We start from the raw sequence: 26,631 nt of genomic DNA on the forward strand, positions 1-26,631 counted from the left end.
AGGGACACGGCGCCCCAGCGTGTGGCTGCCGGGGGTGTGGCCCTCTGGGCTGGGCTTCCCGGGCAGCGGGGGAGGGGAGTGGGCATCTTTCGTGTGGGGCGGGGGGCCAGGTGCAGACCGAGGTTTGCTCAGCAGCGTTCTCATGATTGTCGTCCACTCTGCACCCCTGAGCTGGGGTCTGGTGGTCCTTGGTGTCACCAGTGTCTCGGAGTGACCATCCCAGGGTTGCTTGGGGGCAGCAGGATGGCCACCAGCCAGCCAGACTCTGGGAAGCCCACTGTGGAGACAGGTCCAAGGGCTGGCTTCTCAGGATCAGGACGCCAATGCTGGGACGGGTCCGCAGCGCCAGGGGCTGTGACAGTGTCCCCCCGAGTCTAGTGGGCCTGTCCTGTAGCTCTGCCTGTGCCGGCGGTCGGGAAGGTCAGGGTGGCTCTGCCTTGGCCTGGCTGACTGGCGGGCGGGGGTCGGTGATGCGTGATGCAGCCACACTGACGGGTGGGCGGGTGGGGCCTGAACCAGCCCTGGTGCCCTTTGTCAGCTCAGGGGAGGGGAGCGGGGGCGGTCTCGGCCAGGACCCTCCCGGGGCAGCCTGGGTCGTGCAGCTGGCTGGGGCAGGGCTGGGGCAGCGGGGAAACGGGGAAGGGTCTTGGCTGCTGGGCCAGGCCCCGGGGCCCCCGTCGTCACCTCAGCCAGGGGACGTGGACGAGGTCCTCACGCGCAGCCCGACCACTAGGCTTTGGCTTTCTTGGTTGTTTGGTTTTAAATACGCATCTTTAGGCAGGATCTACTTATTTATGTATCTAGCTTTTGTCTGGTTGTTTGAGTGGTCAGGAAAAGCCCTGTGATCTGGCCTCCCGGGACAGTCACTTGCCCCCCCCCCCCCCGCCACCGCCCGGCGTCTGGCTCACCAGCATGTGAAGGAGGAGGGGAGGGGGCTCACACGGGGCAGGGTGTGATCCTGCCCCCCGGGGACGTGGGGGCGCCAGCGCCGGCTCATTTCTTCTTTCAGTGTTCATGGTTTCACTCATTCATTCGTTCAGTTTTGCTCAGCTGCCCCCGGGCACTGGGGATTCGGGGGCGCTGGGCAGGGCAGCACCTGCTCGTGGGGCGCTCAGGTCTGGTGGGGAGGCTGGCTGCTGGCAGACGCTGCAGTGACACTGATATGACGAGGGCGTGACGGAGCACAGAGCCACCGGAGCGTCGGCCTGAGGATGGACAGGCCAGGCTAGCCCCGGGGGCGGGGTGGGCGCTGGGGGTGTGTGGGGAGCTGCCCGGGGCCGGAGCAGGAGGAAGTGGGGGGGGCAGGGAGGAAGGAAGGGAGGTGGGAGCTGAGGGGAGCCCTGTCCGGGGAATGTGGGCGGCCAGGGAGGGGAGGCTCAGCTGCCCCTCGGCTGGGGAGCGTTCCCCACGTCATAGCTGAGCCCTTGGGCTCATTCAGCCTTGCAGCCGCTCAGGGCTGGCTTCCCAGCTCGTGTGGAGCCAGAGCCTTCTGGAAGCCCCGCTGCGCATGTCCTCCCTCTGGGGCACTGGGGGCAGGTGCAGGGCTGCATTAAGCAGCTGTCTTGGGGTGGGGACCTTGGGGTCCCACGTTTCTCCGCTGTCCCCCCAGCCCTCTCCAGCACCTTCCCTCATCCCCGTCCAGGCTCTCTGCAGTCAAGGGCCCCTGAGAAGTGGCCAGGCTGGGGCAGGGCAGGGGACAGCCTGTGAGCACTGACACCTGTGGGCCCAGCCCCTCTCCGCTGGCCATGGGAAAATGTCCCCACTTGGATGTGGCCTTGAAATGCGGCCGTGAGAGAAGGGTGGGGGCTCCTAACGGTGCTGGGACCCCTCTGAGTCCCTCAGGCAGCATGGGTGACCCAGAGGTGACCGAAAAGAAGAAGTGCTGGCTGGACAGGGTGCCTGATGACTGGGCCTGCCCCGGGCACACGTGTGTCCTTGGGGCAGCTGGGCTCAGCCCCTTCTGCCATTGGTGGGGGGGTCGGTCCTCCTGCTCTGCATATCTCTGAGTTCCACAACCATCCCAGTCAGGTGGCAGATTTGCCTGGACTCTCCTGATACTTCAGCCGCAGTCACCCCGGGGCCTGGCTTCCCCTTATCAAAGTGGGGGTCCTGAGTGCACGGATGAGATGCCTGGCCTGGAGCAGCTCAAGTCCCCAGACTCCCCGCATGTGGACCCTGGGACGGGATGGGTGCCGAGGAGACCGTCTGTGGCTCCGTCTCTAACTCTCCCTGCGTGGGCTGGGTTCAGTGCATCTGAGGGTCCCTTGGAGGAGGCACAGGGTGGAGTGGCAGGGCCCGAGTGGTGTCAGGGGCTGTACCGGGGGTCTCCCGGGGATGTTGCAGGACTTCTCAGAGCCTTTAATGTGCCACTGTGCACTGCAGATTTCCTGACACAGATTGTGTAGTGTTTGCAAACTAATTCTTTCTTCAAAAAGAAAGAAAGAAAAAGAAACAGCAAAGTCACAGTAATGAAACAATGTCCCTCCAGCATGCACTGTGAAGGGTGTAGGTGAACCATGGCCGCCGGGACACCCGGCGCCGTTCGGGGGCCTGGGAGGGGCCGTGCGCAGGGGCTGGTTCTGCCCTGTTCTGTGGAACTCATGTCTGGCGGTGGAAAGGGAGGAAGGAAGGCAAGAAGAAACGCCGTGCTGGTGAGTGGGAACTACTCCGAGCAGAATGAGGCGGGAAGGGCTAAGGGGCAGGGGGTGAGGGGTGCTGGCCTACGTGGGGTCTGAGGAGGCCTCTCCGTCCAGGGCGCAGGTGGCCCGTGTGACATGAGCGGTGGGCCTTGCTTGCGCCCAGGGAAGAGAGCCCCACGGCGGGGAGAATGGAAGGTGGGGAACCCGGTGGGCTGTGCTGTTTCCCCGCCCCACGGGCGCAGTCCTGTGGGGGCAGCCCCGGGTCCGGGGGCCCCCTGCCTGCAGCCTCCGCACCTGCAGCCTCCGCACCTGCAGTCGGGACCCCGGGGGAGCCCCAGGTGTGGCGCCTCTGCATCCGGCTGTCAGACCAGCAGGCGGGCTCCCTTTCCTACCACCTCGTCTGTGGTCCCCTGGCACTGAGCCCCGTGGGTCAGGGCCTCGGGGGACAGAGCTGCAGGAAGGCTGCTTTAAGGCCCGGGGAGGGTGCCCTCGGCTTCCCTGCCTCTGAGCTTCACTCTCCTTGTCCGCTCTGGGTGCCCCACAGCCCTGCACCCAGCGTGGGAATTTGCAGGCTGGCATCCGGGCTCTCCTGTCCTCGGTGGGGACACCAATGCCCTCCGCAGCTGCTGGGGGTGGGGAGTGTCGTCCTGCTGTGTCCCTAACACCCCAGGTCTTCAAACCGAGAGTCACACCCAGACTCGCCTGCGCCTGCGCCCTGCACACATTTACACACCCACGTGCACACTCGTGCAGCCGGGCCCGCTGCCCACCCAGACGCGCTCGCCACCCACAGCCTCACATGCACGTGTGTGCGCCTGGGTTTATTCACGTGCACGCGCACCTGCTGACACTCGCACGTGCGCTCACACACACGAGCACACGTGTATGCTCGCCTGTGTACACGAGCTCATACTCACGGGAGTGCACCGGCACCCCTGCGTGTGCTCTCACTGGGACCACGACGTGGCGGGCAGCACAGGGGACGGGACATGGAGGTGCCACCGTCACCCGGAGCCCAGAGTGATCCAAGTGCCAGGCGGAGCTGGGTCGAGTCCAGCCCTTCTTGAAGGTTCTAGGCGCACAGCCCCTGCCCTGCCCACTGCCTTTAGGAAGGTCGGCCTGGGGGCGGGCAGAGGAGGAGGCTGTCCTGCCCAGGTCCGCCCTGCAGGGATTCTGCAGCCCAGGATGGATGCTGGGGCCTGGAGGGGGCGGTGGGCTGCCGCTGTCCTCATCCGGGTCCGTGCCCTCTCGACCTCCCGCTTCTCCCGCTGACAGAGCTCGGTCTCCCAAGTCGGGGTGGCTAGCTTGTGTCTGGACTTGCAGCGCGAAGGGGCTGTGGGAGCCGGGCCTGACTCTGGGCAGGGGAGTCTGCCTGCCTGTCTCCTGGGCCCACCTGTGTTGGGGGCACTGGTCTAGGCGCAGGGCCTCAGGGGGCTGGCCTGGAGCGCTGGGCCCTTCCTGGGGCGCTTGCAGCCTGGGTGCCCGGCATGGAGCTGACACAGTGACCCTCTCCCTGCAGCGAGGGGCCTGGTCGGGGGATGGGATGGAGCATGTGATTCCGGCCCGGGTCCTCAGCCAGGTTGAGTGGAAGGCCAGCAGGTTTTGGTGGCAGGAAGAGGTCAGGGGCTCAGGCCTGCTCTGTCCCCTGTGCTCCCAGGGAAGTGGCCTCCCTTCCTTAGCCACTGCTGGCCATGAGGTGGGCACCACGGTTCCCACGCCCGCCTGTGCACAGGCGGCTCTTATCGGCGGCTGGGGCGAGGCTTTTAGGAAACGCTGCCCGGCAGCATGGCCGATAAGGCAAGGGCCACCCCGGGCGCCCTCCTGCGGAGCCCACCCTGTGGCGTCTCCAGGCGGCTTGCAGGGAGGTGCCTGGGCACGTGGGCGGATGCTAACTCACAGGCTGGCCTCCAGAAGCACGTTTGGTGACCTTGGGGTGTGGGTGGGCGGTGTGCCATACCGGACAAAGGTGTCAGCAGGGTCACAAAGCTTCCCACCACGTGGTCCCGGGGGTGGGGAGGGGCAGAAGGAGCCGCCGGCACAGCCAAGCCCAGGCCCCGGGAGGTGAACTTGCAGGGGCTGGACTCACAGTGCCCCAGCCCTTGGAGGGCACTTGAGTCTCCTTTCCACGGCCAGCCTGTCCTGGGACCGCGAGGCCGCAGCCGCCTCGGCTGGCGGGCTTGGGGTCTAGCCAGGCACAGGTGTGACAGGAGGGGCCTGGCATCGGGGTGCCACAGACAGTGCCTGGACGCGCGGCCCAGACCTGGGGTCTGTGCTTTCCAAATCTGCTGTCCTGAACCCAGGCCCGGTGGGGAGCACCCTCGGGACAGGACACCCCTAAGGGCCCTCCCAGCCTTTGGTTCCAGGAATAGAGGCAGACCCGCCCCGCGTCGCCCCAGGGAGGAGGTGCTCCTCCCCTTCCTTCAGGTCGCGGTGCTGCCGGACGTGGGCTGCTGTGGGGCCGCGCGCGCCTCCCGCTCCAGGCGGAAGCGTGGAGGGTGGAGGACAACTACCTTTGACACGTGTGCGTCACCTGTGGGGAGCTGAGCCCGCATTTCTAACAACTGAGAAGCATCAGGGGACCTTGAACGTGTGTCTGCAGAACCTGGGCTGCCTTGCCCCGCGACGGCATCTGGGTAGTGGGGAGGCAGCGGGGGTCTGGGCAGGAAGGGGAGTGGATAGCGGGTACTGGTGGGGGTGGTCCTACGCCTGTGGATTCAGACAGTTCCTTCCAGGGCCCTGGGGTCCTGTGGCTGCAGTCCCGGCCAAGCTGACAACGACAGTGCGGGTCCCCTGGCTGCCCTCCGGCCTCCTCCCTCGCACACAATAGGTGCTCATAAAATATGTTAAAAAATTATCTAATGTTAAGTATAAAGTACATTTGTTACTTAACCTGTTGATTGCTTTCAAGTCATTCATCTGTTCTTCATTTAACACCCGTGTGCGGGTTTTTATATTTTCTATTTCCAAGCGTCCCACAGGGTCTGTTTTCCTCGGCCACCCTCTTTGTGCACATGACGCCCTCCCTTTTCTCATGGAAGGAAGCACCTCCCTCATGTGAAGCCACAGTCTGACGCTCCTGAGCCCCGTCTCCAGTTTTTGACTGTGCTGTCACTGTCACTTGTGGCCTTTTCTGAGCTGCGGGCAGTTCTTTTGGGGGTGCTTGTCCCTGCGGTGGTTTGAGCGACAGCAAGAGGGGTAGGGAGGCATCCCTGGCTCCACCTGGCCCGGGGGTGGGATCCCGCAGGGCTGGCCCACAGGTGCCCTGCAGGGGGGCCCTGTCGCTTTGAACTGGGTGCCTGTCCTGCCATGAGGGGTGTGTACCCAGTGCCACCCTGTGCCCCCCAAGCAGACCTGGGTCCCAAGCTTCCCTTGGTGGTGACCACGTCTCCCCAGCACCCCTCCAGCCCTGGGGCCATGGGGAACCCCCTTCTCGGTTTGGGGCATAGCTTGGTGCGTTTTTGCCGTGGACCTTTTCCTTTTTCCATCTGTGGCGGTGCTGCTGTGAGGATCCCTCCATGCGTCCTCAGCGCCTACCCTTCCCGCAGATAACTCTCTCGCGTCCCGCTTGGCGGACACTTGTCTGTTCACTCGTTCATTCATTCATTCAACAACATTTATGAAGTAACTTCTAAGTGCGGGCGTGTTGGGGGTGCCAGGGAACGTGCTGGTGGCGGAGACGAAGCTGGCGCCTGCTCTCGGGGGCCCAGGCCCGGGGTGGAGAAGGCTAGCTGTCGCCCCTCTCAAGGGCGCCAGGGCGGGAGACCGCAGGGTGCTGCGGGGGAACACACCCAAGGAAGTGCCAACGTGTGCAGCCGACAGTAGCCAGGGCCTGGCAGGTGGGCAGGGGGTCTCTGTACCAGGCTGATGGAAAGCCACGGGAGGGTTCTCAACCAGGGGCCCGTGATCTGACTCCCACTGGGAAGAGTCACTGTGGCTGCAGCGTAGAGAAAGAATGGAGTGAGTGGGACCAGCTAAGAGGTGTCTGCGGGGACGCCGCCGGTGGCTTCGTCTGGCACAGAGATGGAGAGGACGGTGGCTCCAGGTCATTCGAGGTAGGGCCATTGGCCCGCTTTGGACTGGGGGCCGGCCGAGTGGTCCCATGCATGTGAGGACGGCTCCCGGGTTTCTGGCCTCAGCTGCCAGGTGGGTGGCGACACCTTTTATGCAGCCTGTGCCCCGAAATACACGGCAGTGAGGCTTAGATGGTGCCTGACAGGCTTGTCCGTGGTCGTGTCCCACCTGGGGTGGTGCTGAAGACTAATGTCTGTCCTGGGCTCCACGGCGGGTGGCGGTCCCCTGGCCTGCGAGCCTGCTTGTCACTGCCTGCCCGGGGAGGGCATCCGCTCCACGTGCCTCGGGGGGGTCTTTATCCAGACACCCGGGGACCCTGCTGTGGGCCCGGACCACGGGGTGCGGGTGGGTCTTGTTAGGATTTTTCAGAAGCTCATTTGCTTTCCTCTTTGTTCCAGAGTTAGGCGGGGTGGGCGGAGGGTGGAGGAGGGTACGGGCTGAGGAAGAGGGCTCGTGAGGACTGGGCGCGGCTCCAGAGGAGGGACCTGATCCTGGGGAGGGCTGGGGTCCAGACTGTGGGGGACACAGGGAGGAGCCCTGGGCCTTGGGCAGAGCACCACCCCCAGGGGAACGGGAAGAGGCAGAGGTTGCTACCCGCCCCCCAGCTCTGAAGCTGATGGTAGAGGTGGACGCAGGCAGGGTGCTGTCCAACGGACCCTCCGGTGGGCATGAAAGTGGCAGGACCTGCAGAGGCTCCTGGGAGGCAGAGTCTCAGGGTGGGCTCTGGCCTGGGCACCCACTCCCCACTGCAGGGGTGGCCCGTCTCGGTGGTTTGGGGCTGAAGGTCTTCAGGACAGTGAAACCCTCCTTAAGAGGTGAAAATAACCACAGCTGGCCCCTTCTCCACACAACTGCACAAGTCCACCAGTTTCGGGCCTTCAGCAGCTGGCATGCTGGTGCTGCACGGCCCCCCTGGTTGGCCCCTCACCCGGACGTCCGTGTGAGGGTCCTTGAGCCACCATGCGGGTCTTCCTCACTCGCCTGCGGCCCCTGCTTTGTCCCCCAGCCCCCCATTCCCACCGCATGTCACAAACGTCCTCAGACTGCAGGGTTTGTGGGCGTGCAGCTGGGACCCCTGCAGGGTGGCCTGAGGGAAGGGGCCCCTCCAAGACAGGGCCAGCATCCTGGTTGTGGGACAGAGAAAGGAAGAAGTTCCTGCAAAGAACCCGTGTCTCCCGGTCGGGTCCTCCTGACTCCAGGCGATAAGTCAGGAAGTCCTGAGCCTGGTCCCTCCTCCACTGCTGTGTGACCTGGAGCCGTGTGCTGCATGTCTCTGAGCCCTGGCTTCCTCATCAGGGCTGGTCCAGGGGCTGCTTGGACCCGTGTGCCTGGCCAGCATCCCTCCCTCAGTCTCCCACCATCCGAGATTCATTCCCTGCTCCTGGCGGGAACGCTGACAGCTATACATAAATTTGCTGGACCCGTGGATCACGCTGGGCTCTGGGGTGCTTGGCTGGGGGTTAAGGCCATTGTTCAGAGGGTCCATTCACCCAGCAAGCACCCCCGAAGCCTTTAGACCCAGGACCTGGCTGCTGGGGTCACGAGGACAGAGGTACAGCCCACCTGCCCTGGCCTTCCCCTCCCCTGTGTAGGACACGAGGGTGGTGGCTGCAGGGCCAAGAAAATTGATGCTGAAGCCCTCAGGAGGCCCCCGGCCCAGCCCAGTGGGGGTCCTCGCCAGCACAGGGCTGGGACTGGACCTGCCCTTCCCACCTGGAGCCCCTGCCTCCAGGGCCAGCAGCCACCTCCTCCACAGTGCCTGGTGCTGGGAGGGTGGGGCTCAGAGCCCTAGGGCACCCCAAGGCAGTGCGTTCAGGTATCAACACACCTGTCCTCAGCATGGCCGGGGGCACCCCCCGGGACCCACCTGAGGGTGGGGTGTGGGGAGAGGGTCTGGGAGCAGGGAGTCTCCTCTGGAGAAGGTGGAGCAGGCCAGCCCGCTCGCAGCCCTGAGCCCCTGCCCGGACCCTCCCTCCTTCCCCTCCCCGAGCCCGGGGGCCTGGGCTGGTCTTGGCCCTTCTGAAGGTGAGACGGCCCGGTCCACCGTTAGGGTCTTTAGCTGTGGGCTGCCCCCTCCTCCTCTCCCTATTTCCCCCAGAAAATGCCCTGGAACACTCCTTCATAGCCCCTTGAAGTGATTTGGGGGTTCTGTCCCACCCAAACTGTGGGACAAAGCTGGGTGGGAAAGGCTGAACTGTGTGGGGAGGGCTCAGGCCCCGGTGGGGGTGGGGCGGGTGTGACCCAGGACAGAGCAGAGCTGGGCCAGAGGCCTGCCTGCCTGGGGGGCCCTCCCCAGGGGCCCCCAAGCGCTTACAGGGCTACGGTTTGGGGCGAGCTTTCCTGACTGCGTTGAGGGTTTTTCCGAGTCCTGTCCAGGCCTGAGGCCTCACCTTAGGGGAGACTCTATGGAGGGGGTCCCCAGGGATTTTGTGTCCTGGTGGTGGGCTGGGAGTGCCCCCAGGCTCCTGCCCCCCCTCAAGTGTCTTCTCCCTCTCTCCACAGCCACATGCAGCGCCAGCCTCTGCTTTAACGGTGGCCGCTGTGTGCCCGACTCAGCCCAGCCGTGCCACTGTCCTCGAGGCTTCCAGGGTCCCCGCTGTCAGCACGGTGAGTGGAGCCCCTTCCAGGCACGAGGCCCCGGCTGGCCGTGGGCACAGGCTCCGCCCTGCAGGGAAGTCTCCCTCAGGCGGTGCGCCCAGGGCCCTCTCTCTGCTCCCTGCAGCCCACCTGCGGTTGTTGGAAGGAGGGGCACCCTGCCACCCCCTTTCTCAGCGGATGCCTCTGCACCTGCAATCCTAGTCCTTAGTGCCCTCTGCAAGTGGGGGCCGCAGGCGTGGAGGTGGGCGCGTCCCGGGGGTCCCCGAGCTGCACCCTCACCTTGTCAGAGCCTCTCGTGTCCTTCATGTTGAAGGATGGGGGACATCCGGGTCCTGCCCGAGGTGACTGCTGGGGTCAACCTCACATGCAAACTGAAGCCTGACCCACTGACGGTCACGCTTCAGACACTGTCGTGTGGGGATGCTGCCAGTGGGGACAGCCTTAAAGCAGGTGCTGGGGTTGGGGGAGGGGGTGATAGAAACTTTATAAAGGGAAGTGCAGACGAAAGCATGAGGAGTCGTCAGAGAACCCCTGCAAACGTTCCTCCTGGCTGCTTGGGCGGGGGGAGGCGCGAGCGCCCCCTGCGGCTTTCTGCTTTGTCCGCAGTTTCCTCCCTGAACGTGTGGCTCCCGGGGTCCTGTCGGAACCGGGCGCGGAGCCAGGGCTGCTGTTCAAATGAAACTCTCTGGACGGCTTCCAGGGCTTTGAACTTGCTTCTGGCGGGCAGCTGGGGGCCTCTTCCAGGTGGACACCGGGCTGTACATCCTGCCATGCGCTTTAAGGCTCTGGATACCCAGCAGGCAACCGGAGGGAGGCCGGGAAACTGCGGAGAATGGAGGCCCTGCTTGTAGAGGAGACCCCTGCCCTCTTACCTTTTTCTGTGCCCACCGAGAGCCTGGCTGAAGGGGGAGCTGGTCCCGGAGTTCTGAGCCGGGTGCCGAGACTCAGGGGCGCTGACGACTGTCTCGGATGGTCGGGCGGCTCCCACGGCTCTTTGGATGCCCACTGTGGGCCGGAAGGCCCTGCGCTTCCCGGGCTCTGGGCGGCTGCCCGGGCCATGGAGCGAGGGCCGTGCCTCGCCCCCAGGTGCGCGGGGCGCCTGCCCTGTGTCCTGCGCCGTCCAGGCTCCAAGTCTCAGCCAGGCCTCCCCGAGCCCCTCTGTGGGCTGGACAGAGGTGAGCCCCCGCCCCGGGCCTGCTCAGGCTGGGGTCCAGGCTGGGGTCCAGGCTGGGCTGCAGGGGTCGGGCTGCCACACTCTCTTCTCAGGGGTCCCTGGTGAGGCCCCGGGGGCTGTGGGTAAACGCCCTGCGGACCTTCAGGCGCGTGTGTCTAACCTTTTGGAAACGCGCTCTGCTGGGCTTCGGTTTGATTCAGAAGTTCTGGGCTGTGCAGGTCGTGGTGGGAGGGATGTGCTGGCCTCGGCCGCCTCGGGGAGGTGGCTGGGACAGGGCTGTGGCTTGACCGTCAGTAGCACAGAGGCCGAGGGCCCTGCTGCCTGGGGAGGGCGTCCAGGAGGTGACTGCACGTGGCCCGTCCTGGGTCTCGTCCTCGGGGAAGCAGCCTCTCTGCGGACCCCCTCCTCCCCTTCCCGTGAACCCCCGACACCCGGCCCCCCGCGAACCAGAGGGCGCCAGGGCTTAGCGGCACAGCGGGGAGGGCTCTGCCCCGGGTGGGGGGGCTGCAGGTCAGGGGGGTGTGGGCTCAGGGACCCGCACTCGGGTGCTCCTGGTGGGGTGGGGGCTGCGACCACAGGCTCACCGTTTCCCTGGCCTCCTGGCTTTGCCGCCAGAGCAGCCCCCGCTCTCCACGGTCACTGCTGGGGTGGCCTCTCTGGGCGGGAGCACCTGCCTGTCCCTTCCACGCTCTGCCTGTGTGACCTCCCTGAGTCCTCACTTCATCCACTTCAGGGAAGAGGAAACCAGGGTCAGGGAGTGTCTGGCAGCTGCCCGCGGCTCGGCAGAGCTAGGGCTGGGAGCGTGGTCTGGGACCTTCTGGCCTGCCGTCTTGGGGTGGAGCCCTGCTGAGATCTGCTTCAGAGGAGAGAGGGGCGTGGCCCTGTGGCCTTCCTGGGAGAGCGGCCAGTCGGGCAGCAGATGTGGCCTTTAGGGAGCGGTGAACACAGCCTGAGGGCAGCCGCTGGGCCTCCTGCTAGGACGCCGTCTCCTGGGAGAAAGGCTGGTGTGCAGGGCTCGTGTCCAGGGCTTGTGTCCAGGCCCGTGTGCAGGGCTCGTGTCCAGGCCCGTGTGCAGGGCTCGTGTCCAGGGCTGGTGTGCAGGGCTGGTGTGAGACCTGGGTGTGCAGGGCTGGGTGTGCAAGGCTGAGAGTGAGAGCTGGGTGTGCGAGGATGAGTATGAGAGCCGGGTGTGCAGGGCTGGAGTGAGGGCAGGATGTGAGGCTGTGCCGCCTGCGGGGGCAGCCCCTGCCCTCTTCCTGTCCCCCGTGCGGGATTTGGACCCGGCCAACCTGAGGCCCAGCACAGCTGGGCATATGTAACCGACCCCCTGATTATAATTGATTCCAGTTTTGAAAATAAAAGACATATTTTTTCTGGTTCCCCCAGTCTTTCATTTGAACAAAAGAGTGGGGGAGGGAGAAAGAGACCGTGCCGGTTGAGGGTGGAGAGCAGAGAGGGGAGGGAAGAGCCCCTCCCGCATCTGGTCCCCCCACAGCACTGAGACTTGGGACTTGGGACCGCCTGCCCACCTCGGCCTGCCGCCCACCTCCCCTCCCCACAAGACTTTCTGCAGAGGCCACAGGAGCACAAAGGGGGCCTGTGCTGGCGGGGCCTGGGGTGAGGGTGGGGTGGGGGCCCGGCCCTGGGCGCTCCCAGCAGAGCCCCCGCCTGCCCGGCACAGGCTGTCTGTCCAGGGTGAGCTTCGTGCCGTCCAGATGCCCTGGGGAACTTAGGGTAACGTGCGGGACCCCAGCTGCCCCGTTTGGTGGGGGTTTTGTGTGGGTTGCCCGCGTCCGTGCAGGTGAGGCGCAGAGCGCCCTGGTGGGCGGAAGAGCCTTGGGGTGGTGACAGCCTTCTCTCCCCAAAGGCCTGGCCTGCTGGGTGTGAGGGCAGTGGGGGTTGTCCCTTGTTCCTGGGGTAACTGCAGCTCCCACGTGGCCTGTCTCTCAGGGTGGCCTGGGGTCGGGACACCCCCCAGGACTGCGGGCTGGCACTCTGGATCAGTGGAGGAGGGAGACGGACCCTGGGAGATGTACCGTCAGAACATCAGTTCCGTCGGACCGCCCAGGAACGGTTTTCACCAGTGGGAGATGTGGCTTGGTCTCAGCCCTGCACCCAGAGCACGGCTGGATGCTGCCCGAGTGAGGGATGGCAGAGGCCCCCAGGCTCCCAGATCTGCAGGGGACCAGGTGATCGCTTTCTGTGGCCGCTGGCCTTGAACCTTTAAGGGAAAGAACAGATGAGAAAACGTATCCTTAAGAACATGCTACTGCTGCCGATAGATGAGACCAGTGTTCCAGGTTCTTGTCCCGTCAAGAGCGGGCAGCTCAGGGGAGCGGCTGCCCTGAGCTTCCCTGGCAAGTTAGCTACATAGGGTGTGAAAATGAATGGGCGGAATATTCACTGGGGAGGGAAGGGTGTGGGGTCGTATTCCCTGATTTTCAACACAGCTCCACCTTCCCGAAGGGAGGAGGGATTTTTGTCCTTGTTTAGTCTGGATCGGAAGTGTCATGGCGTCGGTGCAGGATGGGTACTTCTGATCTGCAAGGCCAATTTTATTGAAATGAGGGCATAATAAGCAAAAGGTTACATTAGAAGTTCCTGCCTTTTCTCATCTTTCTTTGTTCTTCTCCAGGCCACTTGTCACCCCAAAAGGCATGATCCCTTATCAGCCCCAAGGTTCCTGCTTTTCCTTCTCTGCCCAGGGACCCCTGCTGCTCACATGATGTGTGGTTTCCTGCATGGCCTGGGCCCCTCCTTTCTGCCCAGTTCCTGCCGTTTGGTCTGTGTCCCCCTTTCTCTGCTCACATCTAGCTGTCTGCCTGCTCTGACATAACCTCTTAATATATTTTACTTTTGTGGCATAAATGGTGACAGAATGCCCACTGGTCATCTCATGACCTGGTCTCAGCTGACCTCGTGGGATGAGAACAGACTCTGAGGTTCAAGGCCTGGGTCACCTCTAGGTACTTCTTGGTCCAAGAGTCTTTGGCCCTGGGTCCCCCTGGGCCTCAGTTTCCTCACCTGTAAAATGGGCCGGTTGGGCCCATCTCTCAGGCAGTTCTGGGACTCTCACTCCCAGGATCAGTAGGCTCTCAGCTCCAGGACTGATGCCTAGAGAGGGCTGGGTGGTCCAGAGGGCTTCCTGGAGGAGGTGAGCCTGTGAGCTGAGGAAGGTTTGGAGAGGTGTAGGTGAATCGGTGGGTTTTCCTGGTGAGAGAAAGGCGGGGCAGAGGAGCAGAGTGGAGGGAGCCAGTCAGTCTGGACTGGAGGGCCGGTGGGGACAGATGGCAGAGAAGGTTCAGCCTGGAATGCAGGGAGCCTTAGCATCTCTCTGTGAGCCAGCCGGATGACTGGAGCCAGGGGGCTGCCCTGGGGACCCAGTGTGGCCCGCCCTTCCACCCCACCCCACCCTGCAGGCAGAGGCATCAGTGGTCCCGCCTGGAGCCTCCCCACCCAGGCCTGCCCTCTTTGAAGAAGCCTCTGTTTCCCCACCAGAGCGGGGAGTTGGTGGGAGGGGCCTGGGAGCGGGCGGGAGGCGCTGGGGGAGCTGTGGGGCCCCGGCTCCACCAGGGAGCCGAGGGGCAGGAGGCAGGCCTGGCGTGCCCTGAGCCCTTGGCCTTAGCTCAAGGGTGATTTTGTTTCTAAATTGGGACAGTTGGTTAATGGAGAGGAAGTGGGCCCTCCCCGTGGCCCTTCAGTGCCGCCCGCTGCGTCTGAGGGTGGGAGTCTGACCCCTGGCCCGAGGTCGACACCACCGGGCGCTGCTCGTGGCCACGGGCCGTGACCAGGCCTGGGACATGCTCCCCTCCCTGGCGGGTGCACGGAACTGCCTGGGCGCCCCCTGGCCCCGTGCCCCACTTTGCTCTCCCCCCCCCCGACCCCAGTGGACAGTGTGACTTCATACACGCCCGATTTATCTGCACTAAACCCCTCCTTTGAGGACAGTTCCCAAAAGCCTCAGAGAGCAGCTCTCCCTGCAGGAGCTGGCACTGGGCCTCTGCTGGTGGCTCCTGCTCCTGGGTGGGGCTGCCTCTGCCCGAGGGAGGGGAGGGCCTGGTGGGTTGAATGGAGAGGTGGGTGGCTTTGACTTTGCCCTCTGGCCTCGCCCGGCTGGCCGTGACAATCGGCTGGGACAGGTGTGGCCATTGCCGGCCCTGCACTCGGTGGTCCACGTCCCTGCAGGGCAGCAGGGCAGCAGACCCCAACTCCAGGACAGCCTGGGGATGGCCCATGCGCAGACTCCCAGCCCCTTTCAAAGTGGCTGACTCTGGGAAGGGCATTCATGCTCGCTCTGTGAATCGTTTAATTACCAGGTTTGTCCCCTACCCGCCTCCCCCCCGCCCACAAAGACGCCTCTGTCTTTCAGGATGCCTGTGTCTTCCAGGCCTGCTCCGCGCACAATGGGGTTGCAGGCCTCTCCCAGGGCTGGCTTCTGAGATGGGGTGGTCTTCTAATGACTTAATTACTGCAGACCCTCTGGGGTGTGGGGGTCTGTGAGCTCACCCCTCTGCCCCCAGGCCTCCAGGCTGGGCATTTGGTGAGTGAGTGTCTCAAGTACCCCAGGCCCGTGGGACCTGCTGTCCAGGCAGGATGGAAGCTAGAGCCCCGCCCACCCTCCTAGGTGGTCCCTGAAAGGACCTCGCACATCTGCCCTTTGCCCTTCCCCTGCCCTGGCCACACTGTCCTCTCCACGCCTCCGGGAAACCGTCCCAGACTCTTCCAGTGACATGCCCTTCTCTGGGCTCAAAGCCAGTCCTGCGTGTGCCCTGGACCGCGCTTGGTGCTTGTTCCATTTTCCGGAAGAGGCCACTGAGCCCTGGCAGTTCTTGAGTGGCTGGGGTCAGTGATGGACTCAGTGCTGGTGGACAGTCTCTTGGATCCACCAGGGCAGGGCTGGGTAAAGGTCCCTGCTGGGGTGGGTGGTGTCTGGGGAAGGTCTCTGTGGCCCAGGTACCCTATGTGGTCTCTAGGCTGTCGCCACCTTGGCACTGACTGTCAGGGTGCAGGAGCTCCCCTGGGTGTGTTTGGGGCCGAAGGGCCATGCTGGGTGTCTGTCTGAACTTTTCCTGACAGCTCGCTGGGCTGGTGAAGCCAGGTTGCCAAGGAACTGCAGTGCCTGATTTTCCAGCCCCTGCTGCCCGTGGTGCGTGGCTCTGCACTTCGTATTCTGGGCCACGCCAATATGGGGGGGGGGGTGCCGGCTCAGGCCACCTGGCCCCCAGGCCCAGGGCCCTCCTGCTCACTCGCTGGCACAGGCTGTCTCCGCAGGGTGGGGAGCGGAGAAGCCCCCGCCCGGAGGCCTTGAGAAGACCAAGCCTGGCCCCCCTCACCCCCGGCTCACAGCCCTGCTGGGCTGGGGCGGGGGCGCCCACTCTAGGAGGGGCTGAAGGACGCATGTCTGGGTGAGGGCACAGGGGTAGCAGAGGGGGCTGGAGGGGGCTGGGGAGGGGAGTGCAGTGTGTGGAGGCCCCTGCGCTTGGGGAGGCTCTCGGCCTGGGCACCACAGCACAGGTGATGGGCCCCTGCCCTGGGGAAGTCACGGGGGAAGGGGACTCATGCAGGAAGCTGCCTGAGCCCTCCCTCCAGCCCCTTGTGGACACGCTGTCCTGCTCCGGCCAGAGGGCCACTTTCTGAGGACCTCTTGGGATATCCAGGACCACTGCCGATGCCCCCAGTGTGTCGGGCCGCCTTCTTTTCATCCCGGGAATCTGACCCCTCCCCCTGCAGTGAGAGCCTCTGGGGCTGGCGCTCACCTGTCACCCGAAAGCCCTGGTGGTCAGAGCCTGTGGGCACCTGAATGAGTCAGTAAGATGTAGCCAGCTTCCGAGCTGGGCCGTGAGTCTAAGTTTCTGGAGAACTCCTGCCTGGGGCGATCCTGGTCTCTGGGGCTGGTTCTGGGGCCGGGTCACCTCCCTAGCAGTTGGGCCCCTCGGGTGGCCTGGTCTGGGTCGCCTGCCTGGCAGTGCCCTGGGACTTGGGGAGGGAGGGCCTGGGGCAGGGGGCAGAGCCGCCCTGCCGAGCGGAGAGCCCCTGGCTGCTTCCCAGGCTCCCGGACGGCTCTCAGCCTTGCGTCCACTCCCCCCGCCGGGCGGCCTGCGAGCCACAGCTGTTCGAGGGCAAATTCCAGGAAAGGCCCTGATTGCCCATTTTCAGGATTCCTGGGGCCCGTGCCTGCCTCCCCATCCCAGCAGGGTAATTAATGACGGGTCTGAGGCGCGGGAGCTGGCATCGGCCTCCCGGAATCTGCCCTTGGGTCCTGGCAGCTCCTGACATTCCAGAGCAGGGCCTGGCCTCTGCGCCCGGGTCGAATTGCGGCCTGGACAGCATCTCACGGAGCCAGGCCAGCTGATCACAGGCAGTCACCGCGGGAGGAGGAGGTGGCGGCGAGGTTGCCGACAGCCCGCTAAGCTGGTCTCCAGCCGGCGCTGGTGGCGGGGAGCCGCCGCCCGGTCAGTCTCCCTGGCCAGCATCTGCTCTGCTGGGAGCCGGGGCGGCGGGGGTCATCCCCCATTCCGGGTCAGGGCAAGATGACCCTGCCGTTTTGCCTCCCACGGTGGGGACCTCCAGCGACCCTCCGCGTGGTCAGAGGCCTCCGCAGGGAGGAGGCCGCGTCCCGCCAAGCCCCGTGCCACTGCCTGCCCGCTGCGTGTCCGGGTTCCACAGGGCTGGTCTCGAGGCCGGCGGGGGGAGCCGGCCAGTCCCGGGTGCAGGACGGAGCGCAGGGGAGCCACACGCCTGTGAGTATCTGCGCACACTGCTCTCCCCAGGGACGTGGCCACTTGACTCGGAGAGCCTCCCTGGGAAACCGCAGTGCGAAGTGGTGTATGCAGACGTGGTAGCCCTTGGGCAGAGAAACTGGGACAGCTCGGTTCCACAGGTCAGCTCAGAACGTTCCTGGACAGTGGACACCTCCGTGCAGAGCCCCGGTTCCCACCCGCAGAGCCCCTCCCCCCCCCAGCCTGGGCTCAGTGCACCCACGGGCCAAAGGGGTGCCCTCTGCGCCTCCCAGCTCCCCGGACAGCCTGATGCCACTCAGTGTGGCCTCTGACGTGCTGCCTTTGTGCTTGTCATTTGTGGGCTCCCGTCTGAAGGGCGGGCAGTGCCCCTTCTGCTCAGGGAAGGGGAAGGGGCTTTGGCAGCAAAGCTGCCGAGGGTCTGGCCAGCGCGTCCGTACCACGTCCCAGATGGTCGCCATCCCACACAGAGGGTGCAGCCACACGTCCCCTGGACTTCTGTTTGTGCGCCGGCTGCGTTGTGGGAGGTGTGCAGGACAGACGGTTCTGCCTGATGCTGGCTGGGCCTTGAGGGCCTGGCTCAGGTCCGTGTCCCGTGGAACGTCGAGTCCATTGGGCCTTTCTGCTGCTTCTGGGGGCTCTGGCTCTGGCGCCCGGGACTTCGGCTCTGCCCACCTAGAGGTCGGGGCAGCAGGTCTGGGAGCTCATGCCCCCCTCCGGGCGTCTGTTGTTGCACGTGCCGAGGGAAGTCGGGGATGGATTCAGCATCAGAACTCCGGATCCCTATCCCGCTGGGCGCCCTGACCTGCTGCCCCCGTCTCCCTGCACGGCCCTTCCTGCCTGCCTCCTCCTGTGGGCCGTGCTCATGCCTGGGGTCCACATCCCTTTAGGTCTTGGTGCCCGTGCCCTGTACTGGCTGTCCAATCCCTACTGCGGGATTTGTCCCTCCCACGAGCCATCCTCTGGACCAAGAGCAAGGCAGGCTGGGCGCAGGTAGGTTCAGACTGCGTCTGGGCTGGACCCAGGACAGACCACCATCTCCCAGGGCTACAGGTGGTGGTCGAGCCCCTCTTCCCCGGCGGGCATCTCCATGGGAAGGGTGGAGGTTGTCTCGGGAGGAGGTGGTCCAGACAAGGCGGCCAGTACCCGCACGGCACCCAGTGCAGGCACGGACCGTGCCAGGGCCGGCCTCTCGAGCCCCTGCCGGGAGGGCGGCTGATGCCTGCGGGGCTCACACAGCCTGCCCCTGGGTGGAACAGCGTGCACGGGCACACCTTCCTGGGGGAACTCCAGCTCGGCCAGCTCCGCAGCTGCTGTGCTGATGGGGCCACAGAGGTTTCCGAGGGGCCGTGTTCAGGCTGCCCTGCCTCTGGTGGGCCCGGCGCAGGGCTGAGCCTGGCAGCCTGTTTGTGGCTTGGCTGAGCTGTGGGGGCTGCCGGCCTTGCCAGGTGCTCTGCTCTCAGCCCCCCGGGCCCTCCTGGCTCCTGTCCCCCGGAGCACACACAGACTTGGCTGAGCCGTCTGGGTTCCCCTGTGAGGGGGAGGTGCCAGGATTTCTGGCTCTTTCTGTGGCTTGTGGCCAGAGGACACCCCACCTTGGCCCAGCCAGCCTGGATCTACCTGTTGGATCCACAAACTCAGAGCTGCCAGGATGTGACATCGGGAAGCCTCCGGGATGGGGGACCTGAACTCAGAGCCCAGCCCCTGTCCCCCCTGCGCCCACCTTCCCGGGGGGCCGTGGCATCTCTGAGGGCTCGAGGGGCCGGCAGGCTGCAGGGTGAGACCCAGAGCTTGGCAGGTGGGACGAGTGGCCTTGGCCATGCCCCTCTGTCCCTGTGGCAGGGGGCTGGGGATGATGACACCCCAGGGACTAGGCGGGCGTCCTGCGTGGTCTGGGAGGTGCTGGCCGTCGTGCCACCAGGCTCGTGCCGTCACACCCGGGAGGCAGGAGGGCTCTTTCCTGGATGCCGTGTCCAGCTGGGAGTCTGGGGGACCATGCCAGGAGGGTCCTGGGAGCCCAGGACTGTTGGCGTGCCTGGTGGCTGGCCACCTACCCTGGCCTCTGGAGGCCACAGAACACCTGTTCCACCTGTTCCTGGTGAGACTGGGTGGAGGGTTGGGGGATGGCACTGGGGTGGGGACCCAGGGTGGGGCCCAGGTGGGACTGCAGCTCGTGGACTGGATCACCCCACCTGGCTGCTGGCAGTGGGGGTGGAGGGGCCAGGCTCTTGCCCATTCCCGATGCTGGGGCCCCAGGAAGGGGACGGCTGGGGCCCCCACGTCGGACAGCTGCCCGGCCCAGCTGTCTGGGGCAGGGGCGGCTCCCGGGTGGGCGGGGCCCTGTCTCCCCTAGGTGCTGTGGGATGCTGCTTCTGCCGGGCGGCTGCCCCAGCCGGAGAGCCTAGGCGCCAGGCCTGAGGCAGCCGGCGGACGCTGTCCGGTCTGAGTCCTCCCCCTTTTACAGACAGGAGTGCTACCTGGAGAGTGGGTGTGTCTGCTCAGGCCCCTCCGCGTGTGCTTGGCGTGGGCAAGCCTTCCCTTTGCTGGGCCCTCTGTGCTGTTTGGATGAATGAATGGATGATGGATGGAGGAATAAACGAGGTGGTGGCCCATGGCCAGGCTCACTGCCACACCTGTCAACACCCCATTCTTGTCCCCGGGACCCCCCAGGGGCGGGCAGCCCCCCAGGGATCCTGGGAGGCAGTGGAGGCCCGCAGGGGGGTGGGTGGGGTTGAGTTCCAGCCAGGAAGATGCCACTTGAGAGACCCAGTGGGATGGGGGGGCGGGTAGCTGGTCCTGCACACGGAGTGATGCCCATCCGGGCTTCACCCCATGCTAGGCAGACGTTGTGGACACAGGGCCAGGCTGTGTCCCTGCCCTTCTCCTTGCTGGGCACCGACCTTGGCTGCCCTCCCAGGGCTTCTGCGGGCTGCAGGGAGGCACTGAGAGAACGACCACAGGGCATGAGGGACCCCTGACCCTCCTGGAGGGGCTCCTGCCCCAGAGCGGGGACCATCTGCCTTCCCCTCCGGCGCGCTCGGGGCGAGGCACTGGTGCCCCCTGGTGGCAGCGAGAGCCCAGAGCCAGCGCAGGGGGCTGCCTGGGATTTACTGCCGACAGCGTGGACTTGGCTCCAGCTAGAGCGCCAGCTCCGTGCGTTTCCTCCTCCACTCCCTTCGCCAGCCCCGCTAGGGCCACCCAGTGTCACCTGTGACAGGAGCCGAGGCCCAAGGGACAAGTGGGGAAGAGAGGGTGAGACCCGCGAGTGGTCCCAGCGCAGGACAGGGCGAGGGCGGCCTGGGCGCACTGCCCCCCTCCACCCGTTCACTCATCTGCCCCGCACGTCGCTGAACCCTGCCGCGTTCGGGCCCCGTGCCGGGGAGCTGGGTGCCGTGTGAGGCCTGCGTCCTGGCGGGAGGACAGCAGGCAGTAAAGGGAACAGTTTCAAGAGCGGTGGCCATGGGGATGGGATTCAGGAGGAGGGGATAGAAAATGAGGCGGCTGGGCCCCTGAGGACCTCAGGAGCCGCACTGGACGTGACTGTGAAGACATGGGCGGGTCCAGGTGGGGTCGCGCCCGGCACAGGGAGCCGCAGGGGCCAGCAAGGCCAGCGGCCAGGTCACTAGGGGTCCAGTAGGGGCACAAGGGGCGGTGGGGGGGCGGTTATACTGCATCCTTGCTCACTGCCTTCCTGGGGGGTTCACTTCTGTTGGGAGGCTGAGAGCTTTAACTCAGGACTGGGGCGCAGACTCCCGAGGTGCTGAGGCTGGAAGTCAGGCAGCCACGGTGGCTCAAGCCGGGGCCAGGCTGGTGGCCAGAGCGACACCAGGCCAGGGCAGAGAGACTGAGCCGGTGCGGGGGAGGCTCTGTGTGAGGGAAGGAGTGGCTCCCAGGGTCTGTCTAGGGGTGGACAGCAGGGATTCCTGAAATTGGGAAGACCAGGGCTTCTGTTCAGGCCTCGGTGCCAGGAAGGGCTGGGGTGGCAGGGAGGTGCCCTCTGGCAGAGGAGTTGTGCCCCGTGCCCTGGGGAGCGGAGGGCTGCGGCCCCTCGGGGTGTCTGGACTCGTGCCTGGGCCGGGCCATAGCCTTCCCTCCCCGGGTGTGTGGGCACCGCGGGGCCTGTGTCTCAGGACGCCCGGGGTGGCTGCGCCGGCCTCCCTCCTGTCTGTGTCCCCATCTGTAGGACAGAGGCTTCGCTTGCCGGTCCACTCAGGTCGCCTGGATTCTAACTCTCCGAGCAACAGCCTCATTTCTCCTTCTCAGGGCCTTCTGGGAGCTGGAGGAGGGCTTTTTGCAGAAAACATAGAACTTACACTCAGATCCCGATTTCAAACGAAATACTCATTGCTATTCAATTTCCCTTCTTTTGGCAAGCATTCCTCCAAAATTTCTTTGCTGGCTTTTCCTGTCTGCCAGGCCCAGCTGGGGGCTTCTGAGCAGACGTGGCCTGATTTCAGGGACCTTCAGTCCAGGGGGAGTCAGGAGTCCCACCACAGGGGTGTGATCAGGCCATGAAGGGGGACATGTAACCTGGACCTGGCTGGGTCAGGGTCGGGTGGCTCTGAGCTCCTCTGCACTTGCCCAAATCCATCAGTCTGTCTGTCCATCTGTCCGAGCCCATAGCTCTGGAATCCTATTGGCGCCAGGCATGGGGCTCAACACCAGGGCCTGCGGGGCGTCTCTGTGGAGAGCTTTCCTGGCCAAGCCCCTGGAGCTCTGGTGGGGAGTGAGCCACCCACCAGAGGGTGGGTCTTGGGAGGGGCCAGCTCCCCGCTCAGGAACCGGCCTGGGGAGGTGCTGCTGGCCAGCCTTGTGTCTGGGACGGGGTGGGTCTGGCGGATGGGCTCCCAGCGGGGCAGGTGCTTGGCTGGCCAGAGGCTTGAGTGTCCTGCCCTCAGGTTTCACTGCAGGGTGTTGCAGCCCGGCCGAACATTCTCACCCAGGAGTGGCTGGGCTCCCCTCGAGGCCCAGCCCTGTTCCTGGCAGGGTTCTGAGCGCTGCTTCAGGAAATGAGAGAGAAGTGCTGAGCCCCCTCCTCCGCCCATGCTTCCTGGTCTTGGCTTTGAAACAGAAACAGGCAAAGAGAGGGCATCACATCCTGTTGTCCAGAGCAGAGGGTGGACACCCGACAACGGGGCTTCCATGGCCTGGATGGCACGTGTGGGCGTCGACTGTGCACAGGATTAGAGTGGGTTTGGGGGTCCCCATGTGAGCCCAGAAGTCAGAGTTCTTGGTACAGAGAGAGAGAGACCACATGCACACACACGCGCGCACACACACGCGCACACACCTGCACCCATGCAGAGGACATGGCTGAGAGCATGCCCCGCCCGGCCCCACTGGCCCTCCCTGAGCCTCAGCCCCTGCCGTGGGGGCAGCTCAGAGCAGAAGTGGCCGCTGGCCCCCGGGCCGCGGTCCCGCCTCTCCGCCGAAGTGTGAGCTGTCCGAGGAACTTGGCCTTGGAGGGAGAGTGGAGACCTGGACATTTGGGGAACCAAGGAATGTTCTTGGCTCCCTTCTGGGCCTTTTACATTTTGTCTTGTTTTCTGGGAAACAAATGGAAAAAAAAAAACCCATTCCCAGATTTTTGGAGGCTGATTTGTATAAACAGACTAAACACGATAACTTTCAGAGTAAACAGAGAATTGTCCGAAGTTAGGCACTGAGTCCTGGGCTGAGAGGAGAAGGTGACAGAACCCTTCTGGTCCTGCCCTGGGCTGGTCCACTTGCTTCAGTGCCTCAAATGACACCCTCGTGCTGGCTGCCCAGTGGGGTCCTGCTCAGGAACCTCTGGGGCCCCCGTTGCCAACATTGCCTGACCGCCCGTCTCGCCTGCCCCCAGCTGGGCCCCCCACCCCATCTTGGGTCTTGGTGAGGGGCCTGGCTAGACTGGCAGTGAGAGGCGCCCCCAGCCCTGGTGCCTCGGCAGAGCCGGGGGCGCCCCCTCCCCTCACTGGTTCCCAAAGCTCCGCTGGAAGCCTGAACCCCTTCTTGCCCGATGAGCAGTGACAGATGTGCCGCCTCCCACCCTGAAGGCCGTCTCTCCTGCCAGGCGGGGTCTTCTCCGTGACCCCTGTCTGCTGGAGGCAAGCACTTTGTGAGAGCTCGCAGCCCCCATCTGACTGCGGGCCGCCTCTGTGCCTGGCCCTGGGGGTACTGCGGGCCCGAGAGCTGCCCCCTGCCCTGGGGAGCCTCTGGGCACCTAGAAAGTGTGGGGTGTGGCTGGGGGAGGGGGAGCCCACCTCCTCACTCTCCGCCTGCCCCTGTGGCCTTCTCCTGGAGGGGACCATCCGGTGACTCTGGAAATCCAGAGCGGGTGAGGCCTGTCTGACTGTTGCTAGGCGACCCACTCTTGGTTTCCATGGTTGCCCTGGAAACCACAGATGGGGAGGGGTTGATGGGGCCCGGCCTCTCTCCACACTGGGAGGGAATCACTGGACCCAGGGGGCTTTCCTCTGAGAAAACGTCTGAACATCTCAACGTTCTTAAAGCACGTTCCTAAGAGAAGGACGCCCCTCTGAAAAGGCTCCGCACCGCGAGACTCCAACTAGAGATGTTCTGGCAGAGGCAGAGCTGGGGGATGGGCGGGCCGGGGGCCGGGGGCCGGGGGTTGGGGGGCAGGGATGAGCACGGGGCACCGAGGGTGTCGGGCAGAGGCGCTTCCCCGTGCGGCGCCGGCGTGGTGGGCACACGCTGTCCCAGGTTCGTCTAACCCGCAGATCGTCCAGCGGCAGGAGTGGTCCTCATGTGAACCACGGGCTTTAGTTCATCATGACATCCCAGGACTGGTCCATCTTGTGCAATAAATGGAGGCATGAACGTAGGATGTTAGTAATAGAGAAAGCTGTGTGCGTCGCGGAGGGGGCATGCATGGAACTCTCTGTACTTTCTGCTCAAATTTTCCGTAAACCCAAAACTGCTCTAAGAAATAAAACCTGTTAATTCAAAGCAAACACGAAGCAGAAGCTCAGCCTCCTCAGCCTCCAGGCCCGGCCCCGCCTGGCCCGGCCCCGAGCACTCCCGCTCCCAGGTCCTTGCTGGCTTTCTGGCTTTCTGGCGTGTTGCTTGATGCTCCTTTGGACGCCTCAGTTCCTTTGTCCCCTGAGGATGGGCCCCGGGGTTTCTGTCTACCTGCCTGGTCCCCTCACTGCTCAGAAGCCATTTGGCTTCTAACTGTCGTTGGGACAAATGTTTGGAAGTTGATCTGAACGATCAAACGTCCAGGTTCCAGGTGCCGTCCGTGCAAAGCCTCCGAGCCAGGGGAACCCCTTCTGTGGAAGGTCCGTTTCTCCACCGAACTAGGAGAGACCCAGCGGAACGCAGCGGCCTTAAATTGACGGTCAAGACAAGGTTCCACTGGGGGGGTTGCCGACGGGCCCCACCACATGCTCGAAGCCCACAGGGTTCCTTCTACGTCCGCTGGGTCCCAGGCCCTGGCCGTGGACGGAGTCGGGTTCATTCCAGGCCTCCCTGATGTAGCAGTGATGGGACGAGAGGCAGAGAGAGGTCTTCCGAGGGATTCAGTTTTAGAAGGAAATGAGAAAAGAGGCCGCTGCCAGTGTCCGGGGGCAGGGGCTGGGGTGGGGCACGCAGGAGGGCGGGCAGTGCAGGAGGGCTGCCCCACGAGGCAGGGAGGGACGCTGGTCCAGGTGACTGTGGATGGGAGGTGTGTGTCCTTCAGACCGCGCCTGTGGTCCAGACGAGAAAGCTTCCCTTTAGCCGTGCCAGACGATCAACCCTGAGCTTTTGGAGCCGGTAAACTGGGTGGTGCTGGTGGGGATGGCTGCGTTGGAGGGAAGCCCTCCTGTGCAGGAGGCCCATGGGACCCCCTAGACGGCAAACGCTCACGAGCACGTGGACGGGGCTTGGTGCTCAGTGCTCATCTTTGGGGCAGAGGTTCACACCGCAGTGGCGGTCTCCCGCACCTGCCCCAGCAGCGCCCCTGGGAGAGACCATGGATTCCTCTGAGCCTGTCTGAGCAGCGCCCACCCTGGGGACGCTGCTTCCAGGAGGCCCTCCAGGAGCTGCTGTCTGTGCTTCTCCCTTCTGGATGCCTCTCGGGGCCCCCCCCCCCGGTCTTTAGAATGTTCTGGCTGCCCTGGGCTGGTGGACTTTGGAGCTGCAGCAGACAGAGGACCACCCCGCGAGGTGGGCCCTGGCCTGGCAGCAGACTTACGACTCCTCGGTATGGGCCCCTCCCCGGACAGGCCCAGCTGGGCAGGATGCCCCACCCCGCCCCCCTGGCCAAGGGCAAGCGGCAGCCGGAGCAGCACGAGGGGCTCTTCTCTACAGTGGTTTTGTGGAGTTTAGAGGGGTGCACGCCTGGCAACTGTGTCAGGTTTCTTTTGCTGCAGTGACAGGTTGCCCAAACTCAGTGGCTTAAAAGACACACCTGTTAGCTCACTGCTCTGGAGGCCACAAGTCCGACACGGGTCTCACCGGGCTGAAGTCCAGCTGTGGCGGGGCGGGTCCATCCTGGAGGCTCCAAGGGAGGAGCCGCTCCTCGTCTTTCCCAGCTTCCGGGGTGCCTGCATTGCTTGGCTCGTGGCCCCTTCCCCTGTGCCCAGAGCCAGCAGGGAGGCGCCTCTCTGTCCCGGACTCTGACCCTCTCCTGCCTCCCTTGTCCGAGGAGGGCCTTGTCAGGACGCTGTGATTACACTGGACCCGCCCATGTCCTCCAGGACACGCCCCCGTTGTAAGGTCAGCCAATGGGCAGCTGTAATTCCATCCCCCCCACCCCCCGTTGGGTTCCGGGGGTGCAGGCTGTTCCGTGGGGGGATATGCTGTTTCCTTGACCCGCCCCGAGCCGCAGCGGCCGACGGGAAGCCTGGTGTGCGTGTCGGGTGGAGGCTGGAGGCGCCTTGGCCTTCAGGGAATGTCTCCCACCCCTGCTTGCTCCTGCTCCGGGAGGAGGTAACTGCAAATTTAATTCCATCTGGCAAACAGCTTTGGACCTGCCAGTTACTATGGCAACCCCTTAAAGTGTGTGTGACATTTTCTGCCCGAGGGAGCTCATGGGGGTCTCTTTGGACCAAAGTCACGGAGTTCAGCCAGGAAACTGGCCAGCTGGCTTTGCCCAGGGCTTCAGGTTACCCGCCAGGCACCTTTCCTGGGACTCCTGGCAGGGTAGGGGCCGGACAAGGACCCACGGGGTGGCCCTTCTGCACGCCCCAAATCTCACAGTGCCCAGACCAGGGAGGCATGCCCCTCCAGGACAGGCTGAGCCGAACTGGCTGCGCTGGCTGTAGACTCTGCTCTGGCCGGTTCCGGGGCTGCTGGGATCCTGCCTTCCCCTGGGCCGTGGTGCGACAGCCTTTTGAGTTGGGGGCTTGTCTCAGACAAGTTTCACTTTGACGATGTTCAGAAGGATGCCGGGCAGATCTTCCAGGGCGGCTGCCTTTGGCTGCCAGCC

General features: G+C 64.6%; 1 protein-coding gene across 8 annotated transcripts in view; it reads left to right on the forward strand.

Annotated features, from left to right (window-relative positions):
• MEGF6 (multiple EGF like domains 6) overlaps positions 1 to 26,631 on the forward strand; it is a 92,758-nt gene that overhangs the window by 12,097 nt on the left and 54,030 nt on the right. For all 8 annotated transcript variants that reach the window (XR_012511495.1, XM_074377616.1, XM_074377617.1 and 5 more), the window contains exon 4: positions 9,213 to 9,317. Coding sequence is in view for 7 of the 8 variants with exons in the window: in XM_074377616.1 (XP_074233717.1) it covers positions 9,213 to 9,317 (105 nt within the window). In the remaining variant the exon portion in view is untranslated. The remainder of the gene's footprint in view (positions 1 to 9,212; positions 9,318 to 26,631) is intronic.

Source organism: Camelus bactrianus, chromosome 13 (genome assembly GCF_048773025.1).
Source record: "Camelus bactrianus isolate YW-2024 breed Bactrian camel chromosome 13, ASM4877302v1, whole genome shotgun sequence".
NCBI lineage: Eukaryota > Metazoa > Chordata > Mammalia > Artiodactyla > Camelidae > Camelus > Camelus bactrianus.